The 15,170-nt window shown below is 38.4% G+C and overlaps 1 protein-coding gene across 10 annotated transcripts in view; it reads right to left on the reverse strand.

Annotated features, from left to right (window-relative positions):
- agpat4 (1-acylglycerol-3-phosphate O-acyltransferase 4 (lysophosphatidic acid acyltransferase, delta)) overlaps positions 1 to 15,170 on the reverse strand; it is a 192,526-nt gene that overhangs the window by 96,161 nt on the left and 81,195 nt on the right. For all 10 annotated transcript variants that reach the window (XR_006312574.1, XM_043696316.1, XM_043696318.1 and 7 more), the window contains exon 2: positions 2,565 to 2,794. Coding sequence is in view for 9 of the 10 variants with exons in the window: in XM_043696316.1 (XP_043552251.1) it covers positions 2,565 to 2,742 (178 nt within the window). In the remaining variant the exon portion in view is untranslated. The remainder of the gene's footprint in view (positions 1 to 2,564; positions 2,795 to 15,170) is intronic.

The following is a 15,170-nucleotide window of genomic DNA, read 5'->3' on the forward strand; positions in this document are numbered from 1 at the left end:
CAAATCAGTGGCATTAGCTACTCAAAAACTGGGAATCTTGTTTGGAGAAGCACAAAAACTTCTATGGTGTAAAATGCAAAAAGAAGTGGTGCAGTTGCTTTATCCTTCTGTCTTTAGTATTAAAGATATATTGTTTGTATAGAGGGATGGCAACAGACTCAAGTGTGCCAAGTGTTTTTCTTCTGTGCTGTAAAAATGCCTCCACCCAAATCCTTGGCTCCCTCTCACCATTACCCTATTCGGAAAAAAGGTCTTTCTAACCATACTACTTCTAAATCTATAGTAATTTGTTACATGTATTTATGAAAATGTGCGCAAGTCACCATATTTAATCCAGCACCAGTTTTATTTACTTGAATTTTTTTTAAAAATGCAAAGTTAATTTTATTTTTATTCCAACCACAGCTTCTTGATTTCATAAATGGTTGCCTTACTCTACAGCTGTCAAAACTGTCCGTGAGACCTCAATAGCTTGCCTATATATTCCTGACTCAGGAGCCTACCTTAATTCAAGTTTAAATACCCTTCTTCAGGAATTCAGAATATGACTGCAATATTCCACAAGACAGCATGTAATTACTCTGTAGGCAACTTTTCACTATCTTTTGTAGTGATAAGTATTAAGAGGCTATCACATATACATATCCCATTTTTTAAATAAAACATCTAGACCAGAATAACTTAGCAACTTGTATGACTTCAAAGTTTGTGCGAAGATTTGTAGCTTGGGTGCTCGTTGTTGTGGTTCTGTTCGCCGAGCTGGAAGTTTTTGTTGCAAACGTTTCATCCCCTGGCTAGGCGACATCAGTGCTTGGGAGCCTCCTGCGAAGCGCTTCTTTGATGTTTCCTCCGGTGTTTATAGTGGTCTGTCCCTGCCGCTTCCGGTTGTCAGTTTCAGCTGTCCGCTGTAGTGGTTGGTATATTGGGTCCAGGTCGATGTGTTTGTTGATGGAGTTTGTGGATGAATGCCATGCCTCTAGGAATTCCCTGGCTGTTCTCTGTCTGGCTTGCCCTATGACACACACGCAGACAACAAGCAACATGAATTCGACTGGGACAACACTACTATCATAGGGCAAGCCAGACAGAGAACAGCCAGGGAATTCCTAGAGGCATGGCATTCATCCACAAACTCCATCAACAAACACATCGACCTGGACCCAATATACCAACCACTACAGCGGACAGCTGAAACTGACAACCGGAAGCGGCAGGGACAGACCACTATAAACACCGGAGGAAACATCAAAGAAGCGCTTCGCAGGAGGCTCCCAAGCATTGATGATGTCGCCTGGCCAGGGGACGAAACGTTTGCAACAAAAACTTCCAGCTCGGCGAACAGAACCACAACAACTTGTATGACTTGTCTGTAGCAAAAAGAAATACCTCACTAGAAAAAAAATTACAGCACTCAAAGTAACATGTCCTTTGAATAAGTGAGAAGGCACAATCTTTGAATAGTTTTGCCATTTCTTAAGTTTTCCCACTAACTCACCACTCATCCAGAAGAGACAGTAATCACATCACTAGACTAGCAATCTGATTCCCAGTTCAAAATTCAAGGGGAAATGGTTTATTGGTATTGTCCCTTATTAATGCAGGTTATATTCTGAGACCCAGGTTCAAATTCTGAAATGGAATTTGAATTCAATGACCATGAAACAAAATTGTCAATAGTGGGGGAAAAAACCCACCTGGGCCACTAATGTTCTGCAGGGAAGGAAACTGCTGTCCTTACCTGGTCAGGTCTACAGCAATATGGTTAAGCGCTAAATGCTGGCCGAGGCAATGATGCCCACATTCCATGAATGAATAAAAACTCACACGGTCACATCCCAGTCACAGGCGCAAATTCCCAACACCAACAAATGTCGCAACTCCAAAAGAGCTCACCAAAATGAAATTCTGTCCCGTGTTATGCATCATTTTGATAATTGCATCAAATGAGAAAAATAGAAGGAATAGGACCAAATGACATTACAGCCCATGATTAAAAGCTATTCCCAGTACCAAAAATGATCAAAAGATTTCACTGCTGAGCTCACAATGAGTGACCACTAGGACTGGTGCCTTCAGATCAGGTTTAAAAAAAGCAGCTCGTAGGGCAGGATTCAAGAGGGGAGGGAAATGACAGTAGCACATTTATTTCAATTTATTGGACTCTGGAAAAAAAAAATTCTGTTTAAAAACTGCAACATTACTCCTATGATAGCAAACCTTTCTCATGGTTCCACAGGAGAACATGGCTATCTCATGGCTAAATTAAATATACTGATCAAGACAGAAATTAAATTCAATGTCTAAAATGCTTAGGTTTCCAAAACATAAATAATATTAATTTCTAATACGACACTTTCCACAGCTGGTCAACAAGCAAAATATCAGACGGTCACTATTGTGCTCATTGGTGTTGAATAGAGAACACGCATTTCAAAAATTGAATTCACATAAATCCAAACTATATTAATCTATCATAAAAAAAACTGCACTTCATAACATTGCAATTCAAACAATTATCCAATACTATAAAGACAGAATAAAATTTGAATAAAAGGCTTCCTTACGGCTGGCAATACAGTACGCCAATCTGCAATTAATTCGCCTGTAGAGTTGCTTATTGATCGGCCATATTATCAGGGTGCAGAACTGAAGGAAGTTGATGATGAGTCCAGTCACCACAAAGATGTAACATATGAGAAGGTGGCAGATAAACTGCGATTTCAAGGCAGCTACAATACCCATTGCTTACAAAGCCTCCAATATGTCCAAAATGTCCAGAGTTCATAAAGAAAATCTGTAACATACAAGTCATTTGATACAAATCAGTCATCAACTGGTAAAAGAGATTAGAATTGATTCCTTTCAAAAATTAGACTGCAAGTTGAATTTTGACAGAACAAAAATTCCCTTGATCCTGAACAGAAAAACATGAATTTGTTAGTTGTTTCTATAGAGTTTCTACGTAACACACTTGGTATTTGGACCACGTGCAGACAGATGGAATTAGTTTAGAATAGCATCATGGTTGGCGCAGATACGAGCGACAAAGGGCTTGTTCTTGTGCAGTACTGTTCTATGTTCTATTGTAGTACCTCAAAATAGTTAAGAGTGGGACAGAGAGGGAATCTTAATTTTTCAAACAGTTTTGCTCCTATCAAATTGAAGAAGTGACCTAACATCAGCCATAGGGTGGTCTCAAGGTCATGTCTCCTGTGGTACAGAACTTCAAAATGGCTTTTTAAATGAAATGCACAAAAAGTGGTAAGATTGAATCATTATTTCAAGTCAGTTAAAAGAAGCTTTACAAACTCAAATGCATAAAATCAACTTTCAGTGCAAGAAGTGGACTGGGAAAGGACAGAACACAAGCATGGTTTAAACAAAGTCACAGCCACAAAATAAGTCATAAATTGGTTTCCAAAAGCTACTTAAATATATTTTTTTTAAAAATGGACTTCACTGGTAGAGATCTCACGACTTGCAAGTTGGATACAGTTCTAGTAACTGTAGATTTCCAAAACAATCCTAAACCATCCACCCCTTAGAATGTCACACCTATCACTGTGTGGTCACATTACATGAACAGAAGGATAAAAAGCAGAAACATCTAATCTTGGAAATAGAGACCTAAATCAATCATTATGCTGGCAGAGACACCAACTGTCTACACTACCTAAACTGAATACCAGATTTTCACCATGGATGAAATAATTTTTTTTAATCTGCTTAACCATGACCTGGTTTTTGGAGAACTTTAATTGCACATTTCTAAACACCTAAAACATATAGCCTGCCTACAACTGCATCAATAGAAATCAGAACTTCACATTTGTAGCCAAGTCTGTTGAACTTAAGACTCAATGAAACCCAATTTCAGAGAGCATCTGGATTGTCTGTTCATCTGCAAAAGCTGACCAGTTCCTTCTTTACAAACATTGTATTGCTATGTCAATTTTAAAGGTATTCACAGCCAGCTGGAAAAGACCTGAACTTTTACTTTCCAAGTGAATGAAACTGGACTCTGACACCATGTGAATTAATATCTATAATTTGATTTGATTATTTATAGCTGTAAAACTCTTCTTTCCTAAAATCACTGTTGAGCAAATGAAGTTGAAGACTAAGATAGATTCAAACAAGTGAATAAATAATTCTTTGGAGAAAAAATTTCAACCACTTATTCATGGAATGTGGGGGTCACTAGCTAGGCTAGGCTAAACCAGCCTGGCCTAAAAATTGCCCACAAGGCAATTTGGAGTCAACTATATTGCTAAGAGTCTGGAATTGCATGCAGACCAGAAGAATAGCAGATTTTCTTCCTGAAAAAAAAATACCAGTGAAACGTGTGTTTTTATGACAACAGTAGATACATGGTCACTATAAGGCTAGCCTAAATCCAGATTTATACTGAATTCAAAAATTTCACCAGTTCTAGTGATAACTACCATTACACCACTGCCTCTCCAGTTTTCAAAACTGACTGCACAAACAATAGTTTTAAAAAAGACCAAATGACAATAAACCACTATTAAAAAAGATAGAAAGCCAGGGAGAATAAAAGAACTCAGTCAGTCTCCCCAACCTATGCATAATAGGAAGTTAGTTCAATCTATTTAACAAGCAATGTAAAACTAAAATTGCACTGGAGTGCAAACTTCAGAGGAATGGTATAATTGAACTCCAGTCTAGATCATGGAATGTAATCAGATTATGATTTCTGTCAATTGTAACAAAAAAAAGTGAGCAAAATTAAAATGGATTAAAACTAAGCCAAGAATTTCATTCGTGCACATATTGTATAGTTAGCAATTTTTATTAACTTCAAGTATGTAAGACATGGGAAAAGGTTGATTGTCATCTTGATACTTTTCCCTGGTTTTTGCCTTTTACTTAATATATCTCCAGTTTGTTGCTTTACTATGTATTTGGTGCTGTTGCATATTCAAAAATCTTTGATAATCTTTTCCTGGACAATCAAAAACAACAATATACAGAGCACATTCAATAGGTCCAGTGAAGGGATCAGCAATCTTTAGTGTTCTTGGCAAAGAGTTTTCAACTGTATATGCCCAATCCTTTACTGTACTGTTTTACCACACTAAAGCAGGGTGTAGAGACTGTTATTCAACTGGATAATTCTTGACTGTACAAAGAAACATCTCTCCACCTCTATACATATTTTCTAAAACTGAAAACGAAAGGCATGAAAGTGTTTGGCAAAACACTAAATAGTTATTTTAGCAGCAGTGTCCTAAAAAGGTTTATCTTTAACTTCATCCCTCCATCATAAAAAGGTCAGATGTGGAGATGTTCACCAATAATTGTACAACTGTACCATTCACAACTCCCTGGATTCTGAAGCAGTCTGTGTCCAAACGCAATTAGATCTGGACAACATCCAGGCTTGGGCTGACAAATGGCAAGTAAAATGCCAGGCTATGACCATCAAGAGGAGATTATCTAACCACTACCCTGTGACATTCAATGGGTGTTACCATCATGAACACCCATAGTTAACATCTGGGGGTTATCATTGATCAGAAACTCAACTGGATTCAACACAGTTGCCGCAAGAGCAGGTTAGAGGTTAGGAATATGAGAAGTAACACCTCCTGACTCACCAAAGCTTGACCACCATCTACAAGGCATAAGTCAAGAGTGTAATGGAATACTCCCCACTTGCCTAGATAAGTGCAACACTCAAGAAGCTTACTACCATCCAGGACAAAGCAGCCCACTTGATTGGCACTACATCCACAGGCATCCATCCACTCGCTGTACCACTGATGCTCAGTAGCAGCAGCAGTGTGTATTGTCTACAAGATGCATTTCAGAAATTTCAAAGATCCTTAGACAGCAACTTCCAACCCACAACTACGTCCATCTAGAAGGACAAGGACTGTAGATATGTGGGTACACCATCACCTTCAAATTCCCCTCCAAGCCACTCACCATCCTGACTTGAAAATATAAAATCGCTGTTCCTTCATTGTCACTGGGTCAAAATCCTGGAATTCCCTCCCCAACAGCATTGTGGGTCAACCCAAACCAGGTGGTGGACTGCAGCAGTTGAAAAAAAAAGGAAGGCCACCACCACCTTCTCAAAAGGCAATTAGGGACAGACAATAAATACTGGCCAGTAGTGACACCCACATCCCACAAATGAATAAGTAAGGAAGAAATAAATCCTTAGGATTCCAAGCCAAAATGTTCAAAAGTTGGCAACCAAAAGTGAAACTAAGTTGGATATTATTAAACTGGAGAGGGTTCTGAAAAGATTTAGCATTGATATTGCTGGGAATTGAAGGTTTGAGTTATAAAACTAGGCTAGGACTTTTTCATTGGAGTGTAGAAGGTCCAGAGGTGACCTTAGAGATTTAAAATCATGAGGGGCACACAAAAAGGTAAATAATCAAAGTCTTTTCCCCCCCAAGGTGAGATGGTGTGGGGGGGGGGGGGGGTGAAAAGTAGGGGGCATACATGTTTTTTTAAAAAAGGTGACAGGAACATTTTTTTTAAAAAACAAAAATGTCAGGAGGGGCAATGGCTTTTCAAATTTAAAAAAAAAAGTGGTTAGTGTGTGCTGAATGAACTTCCAGAGGGACTGGTCGATGCAGGTTGAGTTAAAATATTTGCAAGACATTTGGAGAAAAAGTACATGAATAGGAAAGATGTAGAGGGATAATAATTGGCTAAAATGCAGGTGGAACTAATTTATTTTGGGAACATGGCTGGCATGGACTAATTGGATGAAGGGATGTGTTTCCATGAGGAAGACAAAAAAAAAATTGAAGCAACACAAGTTGTATCAGCCTATAAGAACAGGTTCTCATCAATAACAAAAGTACCCAGATGAAGGTCAGATCTGGGAAAATAAGATTCTAAAAAAAGATGCCAAAATGTAATCTCTCAGTCATAACTATACATTTATATTTGTTGTTGCTAATTCTCTTGGTCCGTTCTATTTCCTTATCATTGATTTTGTCCACATTTTAATTCCTCCCCTCAGCAGCCCAATACTGTTATCTCCCAATTTTGGTTGTACTTGTTGCCAAAAAGCAGTCACATTTACTCAAATGCTTTCTTCTCCTGGCCTTGCAGGCAAAAATTCAATGTCTCTCTCACATCACATTTCTCTTTTTAAAGCATCAAAATCGCAGGATCAATTTTGTCCAGAAACACAATGCTCCCAGTTAAGGGAATCTTATCCAGCTTTTTCCTATCTTGACTACAACTGAATGCAGATGCTCAACTAAATTAGTATATTCAATTCCAAATTGGATACCTGAAAACATTAAAAGATTACAGTTTAAGCTACTTCATTAAAAATACTTCAGGAATAATATTGCATCCATTTAAATTTACCTCTTCAAATAGAAAATAAAAGTTTGAGGAAGGGCCACTGAAGAGAATCAGTTAATGTTTCAGGTCCACAAATACTACCAGACCCCTGCTGAGCTTTTCTAGCAATTTGTTTTTGTTTCTGTAAAATAAAAACTTTTGACTGTCTCAAAATCAGAAATCTTGACTTATCTCTCAAGGTATTTGGAATAATGAAGGTAGAGTTGTTAGCTTCAAGATTTTTTTTTCCCCCACAACTAGAAAGCCCCAAAATCCTTAAACCATGCACTGAATTCTTCAAATGATCTTATTTTGACCTTGTCCAAGATTAGCTGTTTGGTTTTTTTTGGGGGGGCGGGGGCAGCAGGCAAAATGATACATAACCTGAAAGTTACCACCCAAGTTAACAGGGTTGTTAAGAAGGCATACACTGTTAGTTTTTATTGGTAGAGGGATTGAGTTTCAGAGCCACGAGGTCATGTTGCAGCTGTACAAAAAAAAACTCTGGTGTGGCCACACTTGGAGTATTGTGTACAGTTCTGGTCGCTGCATTATAGCCGAGGATGTGAAAGCACTGGAAAGGGTGCAGAGGAGATTTACTAGGATGTTGCCTGGTATGGAGGGAAGGTCTTATGAGAAAAGGCTGAGGGACTGGAGGCTGTTTTCATTAGCGAGAAGAAGGTGGAGAGGTGACTTAATTGAGACATCTAAGATAATCAGAGGGTTAGATAGGGTGGTCAGTGAAAGTCTTTTTCTTCAGATGGTGATGGCTAGCATAAGGTCTCTAGCTTTAAACTGAGGTGATATAGGATAGATGTCAGAGTAGCAAGGACATGAAACACCCTGCCTGCAACAGTAGTAGACTCATCAACTTTAAAAGGCGTTTAAATGGTCATTGGATGACCATACGGATGAAAATGGAATCGCATAGGTTAGATGGGCTTCAGATTGGTTCCACAGGTCACACAACATCAAGGGCCAAAGGGCCTGTATTGCGCTGTGAATGTTCTATAAAAATGTTCTAAACCAGGTCTGATTGAATTATTTACTTTAATTTATTCTTCACTCTTATTTCAACCCTATATTTTACTTTTGGCAGCAGCTAAACATTAGCTTGATGCCATGCAGGATCTACAGGTTGTAACCCAAAATTCCTTTCCTCATCTATGTCTGCCAATAGTGGTCTATTGTTGTATGTGCTTTTCATATTCCTTAAAAGTAGATTTTAACACAAACATTTGGACACAAACTACATTTCAGAAATTTTTTTTAAAAAATCTAGGTTCTCAAAATAGATTCTAACCTCTTCCCTTTAAAAGTATTCCTATTATTTTAGCAGTGGTAATCTATAAACCTTTCTGCTGCAGTTACTGCCACCCTCTCCATCTTGTTTTATAAAACATTGATCAGTATTGATACTGGCACAGTGACCGTTCACAATTTCATCACCCCTCCCCATCCAGAACACATCCTTTTCATATAGAATTGCTGTTTTGTCATCATTCATGTACAGGTTGAGAAATAGCATATAAGATGACTCACAAAATTGCATTACAGAGTACAATGTGTTTCACTCTTATCCATATCTTTCTTCCATTGTCTTGACATAGACAATGCATTTCAGAAATTTATTTGGTCTTACAGTCTGAATATACTTAGCTACCAGGTCTCCTAGTCCCTGGGAAAGAAAGAATTTTGCATCTTCTATTCTCCAATACCCCAATGTTATGCCCTTTCAAGTCAACTCCAGCCATCTCCACTTATGGTATTGCTACCCTTTCTGGATTGGATCCAGCACCAAATCAATGTTAGTCTTTTGACTGACAAACATCAGTGCTCTGTAGTGTTTCTTCCCACTTGTATATCATTAAATAAAAATTGTTACATTCAAATATGTTATCGACATTCACATCTTCACGAAACAGAACTATATTTATGATCTAGTACAATTTTCATTCTGCTTACATTTAAAAACATTTGCCAGTTCTATATTTTCCTAGCAATTTGATGCTCAAATATTTGCTTTGTTTAGCCAACTACATATTTTCCCTACGAATCAGAATTATACATCAACTGTCTATTCCAAAATCATAAAAAGTTCAGCTGGCCCAAAAAGAGAAAATACTGGAAAAATAAACAGTCAGCATTAGTTTCTCTTCACAAATATAACCCAATCTGATTATTCCAGAATGCTTTCTTGCATGTTTGACTTCACAATTTTCTTCCTAAACTAGAACTATTTAAAATCAACCATTATTTCACCCTTCCTCATACAGCTCATGCATACCTTCTGTTAAAATCTGCCTTGCCCAACAGCTGCTTATTGCCTCCCACGCAGCTATTCTGAAATCTTATCACCTGTTTTCCCAAACAATTCCAACCCCAACAGCTATTACAAAAAATCATTTATGTTAGAATGACAATTTGCCCAGTCCTTTCATGCAACTCACTCTTCTGATCTAGAAATTTCTCTCAACAACATGGACTAGCCATTCAAACACTGTCATAGCCAAAATGCTGCAATTAGAAAAGTTACTTTTGAATGATTATTGCTTTTCTTCTCTAAAATATCCATTCAAATGTCACCTCTAAAGTTTAAATTACCTGCAGCAAATTCCCACCTGAATTATTTGTTAGTTAACTGTGTTCTAATTGAATTGGGCCAGAACATTTGCATTCAAGACTCACCTAATCCAGATATATCAAAATTAAAAATATCTGTACAACTGATTCCATTTTCTCACTTGACAACCCATTTGTGTTGCTGCCTTATTAATTTCTGGGCATCATTGGCTGGGACAGCATTTGCTGAAAATGTGTTGCTGGAACAGCGCAGCAGGTCAGGCAGCATCCAGGGAACAGGAGAATCGACGTTTCGGGCATAAGCCCTTCTTCAGGAATCATGGGACAGCATTTGTTGACTATCCCTAGATGACATTGATGATGGTGTTGATCTGCCTTCTCGAATGATGGGTTTAAATTAAATTAGGGAGGGTATTCATGGATTTTCATCCAGCAACACTGCAGGAAAAAAGTGATGTATTTCCAAATCATGATGCAAGCAACCTGGGAGGAGAATAGCATGTGGTGATGCCAACCTCATCCTTCTAGATGTAGATGTAGTATTTTCTGGGTTTGTAAGGTGCTACCTGAGTGCATCTTCTAGATTGTGTACACTACTGTTTCTGAACAATAATGGTGGTGGGTGCAGATGTGGTGTTAGCCAAATGGGCTGCTTTAACCTGGGAGGTGTCAAATTAGTGTTGTTGGAGCTGCACTCAAGTACATAGGGAGTATTCCATCACATTCATGAATTGCATCTTGTAGATATTGGATAGGCTTTGGTGAGTCAAGATGGGGAATTCACTTGCTGCAAGATTTCTAGCCTTTGACCTTCTCTTGGAGCCACAATACTGACATGGTCAGTCCAGTTTCTGGTTAATAGTAATGCCCAAAGATGTTGATAGTAGGGGATTTAAATGGCAATGCCATTGCATGCCAAAAGCCTTCTTCTTTTATTGGAGATAATAGTTGACTGGCACTCAAGAAGCATTTGTGCCAGGTAACCAGAAGTGAAAGCTCAAACCTGGATATTATCTAGGTCTTGCTGCATTTGTACATGGACGATTTCAGCATAGGAGTCACCAATGTGCTGAACATTGTTCAGAGACTGCACAAATATTCCCACTTCTGACCTTATGATGGAGAGAAGGTCATTGATGAACCTGAAGATTGTTATACCTATGACACTACTGAAGAAAAACTGCGGTATCCAGGAGCTGAGAACATTGTTGTAGTTATTGTTGCCAATCTTCCTTTGTGCCAGCTACCCACCGCTGCCCCCCCCCCCCCACCCCCAAACCAATTCCCAGTGACTTGGGTTTTCCTAAGACTCCGACATTATGAGTAGTCACTCTCACTTTACCTCTGGAATTCATAGAACTCAACTCTTTTGTACATGTTTAAAATCAAGACCATAATGAACTAAGGTCAGGAGATAAGTTGCTTTAGTGGAATCAAGCTGAGCCTCAGCAGGCAGGCTATCACGGAGGAAGACTGGAGAACAGATTGATGGGGCAGTAACTGGTCAGGTGGGATTCATCCTGCTTCTTGTATAGAGGTTATACTGGAGTGGGTAGGTGCCAGCAGTGTAGCTGCACTTGAACAGGTTGACTAGGGGCACAGCAAGCTCTGGAGCCTCAAGTCTTCAATATTATTTTTAGAATGTTGTCATGGACCATAGCCTTTGCAGTACCAGATGCCTTCAGAAGTTTCTTGATACTACAGAGTGAATCAGATTGGCTGAAAACTTAAATCTAGGTTGAGGACCTTTGGGAGGAGGCAGAGTCAAAAATCAGCCGCTGAAAATTGTGGCCAATGCTTCAGCTTTATTTGGTTTTGAGAAGACTTGTAGCTCAGGTTCAGGTTCTGGATATAGGTTTGGCTTGCTGTGCTGGAAGGCTCGTCTACAGATGTTTTGTCACCACACTAGGTAACTTATTCGGTGAGCCTCTGAATGAAACACTGATGGTGTAGCCTGCTTTCTATGTTTGAGTTTCCTAGGGTTGGTGATGTCATTTCCTGTGGTGACATTATTTCATCTGGTGATGTCATTTCTTGTTCTTTTTCTCAGGGGGTGGTAAATGTGATCCAAGTCAAATGTGTCTGTTGAGAGAGATCTGGTTGGAATGCCATGTTTCTAGGAATTATCCTGTTTGTTGTTTTCCTCCTCTTTAGTGAATGGTTTTTCTCAGTATCCTTACTTATGGATGAGGAAGAACACCACTTCAACTGGGACAACACATCCATCCTAGAACAAGCCAACAGAGACAAGCACGAGAATTCCTAGAATCATAGCATTCCAACCGGACTTCTATCCATAAACATGGACTTGGATCCCATTTACTACCCGCTGAGAAAAAGAATAGGAAATGACATCACCTACCCTAGGAAACTCAAATATATACAAAGTGGGCTACACCACCAGTGCTTCAGAGGCTCACTGAAAATGTTACCTAATATGGGGACAAAATGTCTGAAAACAAACCTTCTAGCTCAGCATGCAAACTTACATCCAGCTTCAGCTTTATCTTTTGCATAGATGTGCTAGGCTCCCTCCTTAACGAGGACAGGGATATTTATGGAACCACCTTTTCCAGCGAGTTAATTTTTCTTCATTTGACTGGATGTGACATCGAAGCTCTGAAATAATTCATTCAACCTGTAGGCTGTGGAACCATTTAGCTGTGTCTATCACTTGGTGATAATGTGGTTGGACAGGCAAATAGTCCAATGTTGTAGTTTCACCAGACTGCCACCTCATTTTAGGTATGTCTGGCATTATACCAGATATGTACTCTTCATTGAGCTAGACAACTATGAATTAATTCCTTCTGATCTAAAGAACTCCTCCAATTTCTGACTTTCACATTGTATTTTCCACTTATGCTAACTTTTTTTTCATTACAGTAACAGGTCTACCTAACCTGTTTGCAATTCCCCTTCTAAATTTTGGCTCAGCCATGGGTTCAGCTCGCAAAACTTTTGCCTGAGGCAAAGCATTGTAGGTTGAGGTCCAACTCTTACACTGGAGTACAAAAGGCTATAGCCAACACCTCTAGTACAGTACCAGGGAAGCAATGGTACATCTATTAGAGTTTCCTTTGGATGAGGTGTTAAATTGAGGTTCTTCCCCCCGCCCCCCCCCAACTTTTCACTCAGGTGCATGTAAACAATCCTATCACTCTTGAGTGGGAGAGTTATCCCATCATCTTCACCAATAGTTACCCTCAGCCAACAGCCGCAAAAAAAGTTCCGATCACCACAATGTTGTTTTGATACAGAAAATGCAAGTCAATTGTACACATTACAAAAAATAATTCAAAATTATATCATTGCCCATAAACTGTTAAAGTTATCCAGTGGAGATGAAAAGATGCTACATAAAAGGAAGTCTTTTTACCCCCTCCATCTTCTCCCTAACATTTGTGTACAAATGGTCTTCCTGTATTATGACATTCATTTATTTAGTACCTGATCCTGTGTATCTCATTTCTCTACTCCTCAGAGTAAGAACACTTTGCTTCCCATCTCTCTTCATTCAAAAAAAAAACTTAATATTTCAAAAAAAAAATTTACTTGTATAAGTTTGAGTAAATTTATAGTATATATAAACTTTATAAATCAATACTACATTTCAGTATAATGCTGGGGGATTAAAAAAAAGGAAATTTTTGTTCCTGCAAACCCGTGTACTACTACTCCCACTCCAATCTGGCCACAGAATACCAAATCCATGGTGGGAAATTTAGATGGGCTGATTGATTTCCATTTCCTCCCCATAACTAATATACCACTGAGTCTTCATTATTACACTCACCTGAATCCTTTTCCTCAGTATCAAAACTCAGATCATGTTTTTTTTTAAAACAGTGACACACCTTTCCAAGTTAGCTGCTTTCTCCACAAAAGTGCAGCTAATGCCACTACACTGCCAAAGCCCTGCATTTCTATCCTCACTAAGTTTCATTTGTTTTTGTCTGCCATGAAGGACAGCTGTTGATCTGACCTTCAACTATCTCCTAAATTCCATTTTATATGAACATGCGTGGTTGGCAACAATTACACCTTAAAACATGTCTCCCTAATCTATACTGCATCACTTTTTTTCATTCCAAGAACTCTCATGCACAGCTTCTCTATTTCCAAAAGTCTAAACACTCATCATTCTGTTGTTCTACCAATGCAGTATTCTTATTGGATCTATAAAACACTTACTTACACACTGGAATTTGTGACGATGCTGTCACTTAAGTTTATTTTGTCTTTGCCTTTACACCACTTGCCCAAAAAAAAACACAAAAAGGTGGCAAAGTGACTAGTTTAACAATGGAAGGGGAATGGCCAATCTTCCAGTTCAGGACTTTGGTTTTTTTTTAAAATCTGTAGCAGTCACCAGATGGGAGTGTACTAGAAGGGTTGCAAGCTTAAGTGATTCTAAGTGACTTTCTAAAATCTCTCTGGATGTTGTTCCCTTCTGCTTGTAAGAATCAGTGTTTGAATTTGTCTTTTTGCCAAGGGGTATGTCTATGGAATGTTACATTATTGGAACAGTTAATTAGTAATAGATTTTATTGGATCCATTAAGTTTTCCAATGGTCAAGTTATTCTAAATTCCATTTTCTTCTGTTTTTCAACTATAGTGTTTTGCTTAAAGCCGTATGGTTTGACCAGCTCCATCACACCTGGAATTCCTATTTCATAGGAGCCTTTAAAAATAAAAAATTAGGGTCGAGGCGACCTTAAAATAATTTGAGGTTGTCTGGCCTGGTCCATCAATAATTTGTAAACAAACTCTTGGTATTATCATAGCTGCAGTAGTTGACATAAATCAGTGAGTAAGTGAAAAGTATTGAACCTTTCAAATATTTGTTTTAAAAAAAAACCAAACTCTATTTTTGTTTTAAATCTTTGGGTCTCCATGTTAAGCTCTCCACCAAACTCAGTGCCTCCAACTGTGCAACAGCATGTAAAGTCAAGAAAATTAAACAACTTAACCTTTTTATTAGCAAGTTTATGAAGGGTTGATAAGTGTATAAAATGGCAGAAACACCAGCAACCAGAGGACACCAACCTAAAGTAAACTTAGCAAGAAATGAGGGGGGAAATGAAAGGAGATTTTAAGAAAAAAAGAATGCAGTATTTGAAAGATTGTGGAAACAGATTTATTGGGAAATTGTATTCATACACGAAGAATAAAATGCAGGGCTTTAGAGAAAACAGCAGGAAGTGAGTATAATAGGGGAGCTCTTTCAAAGCTATATTTATCC

Source organism: Chiloscyllium plagiosum, chromosome 9, assembly GCF_004010195.1.
Source record: "Chiloscyllium plagiosum isolate BGI_BamShark_2017 chromosome 9, ASM401019v2, whole genome shotgun sequence".
Lineage (NCBI taxonomy): Eukaryota > Metazoa > Chordata > Chondrichthyes > Orectolobiformes > Hemiscylliidae > Chiloscyllium > Chiloscyllium plagiosum.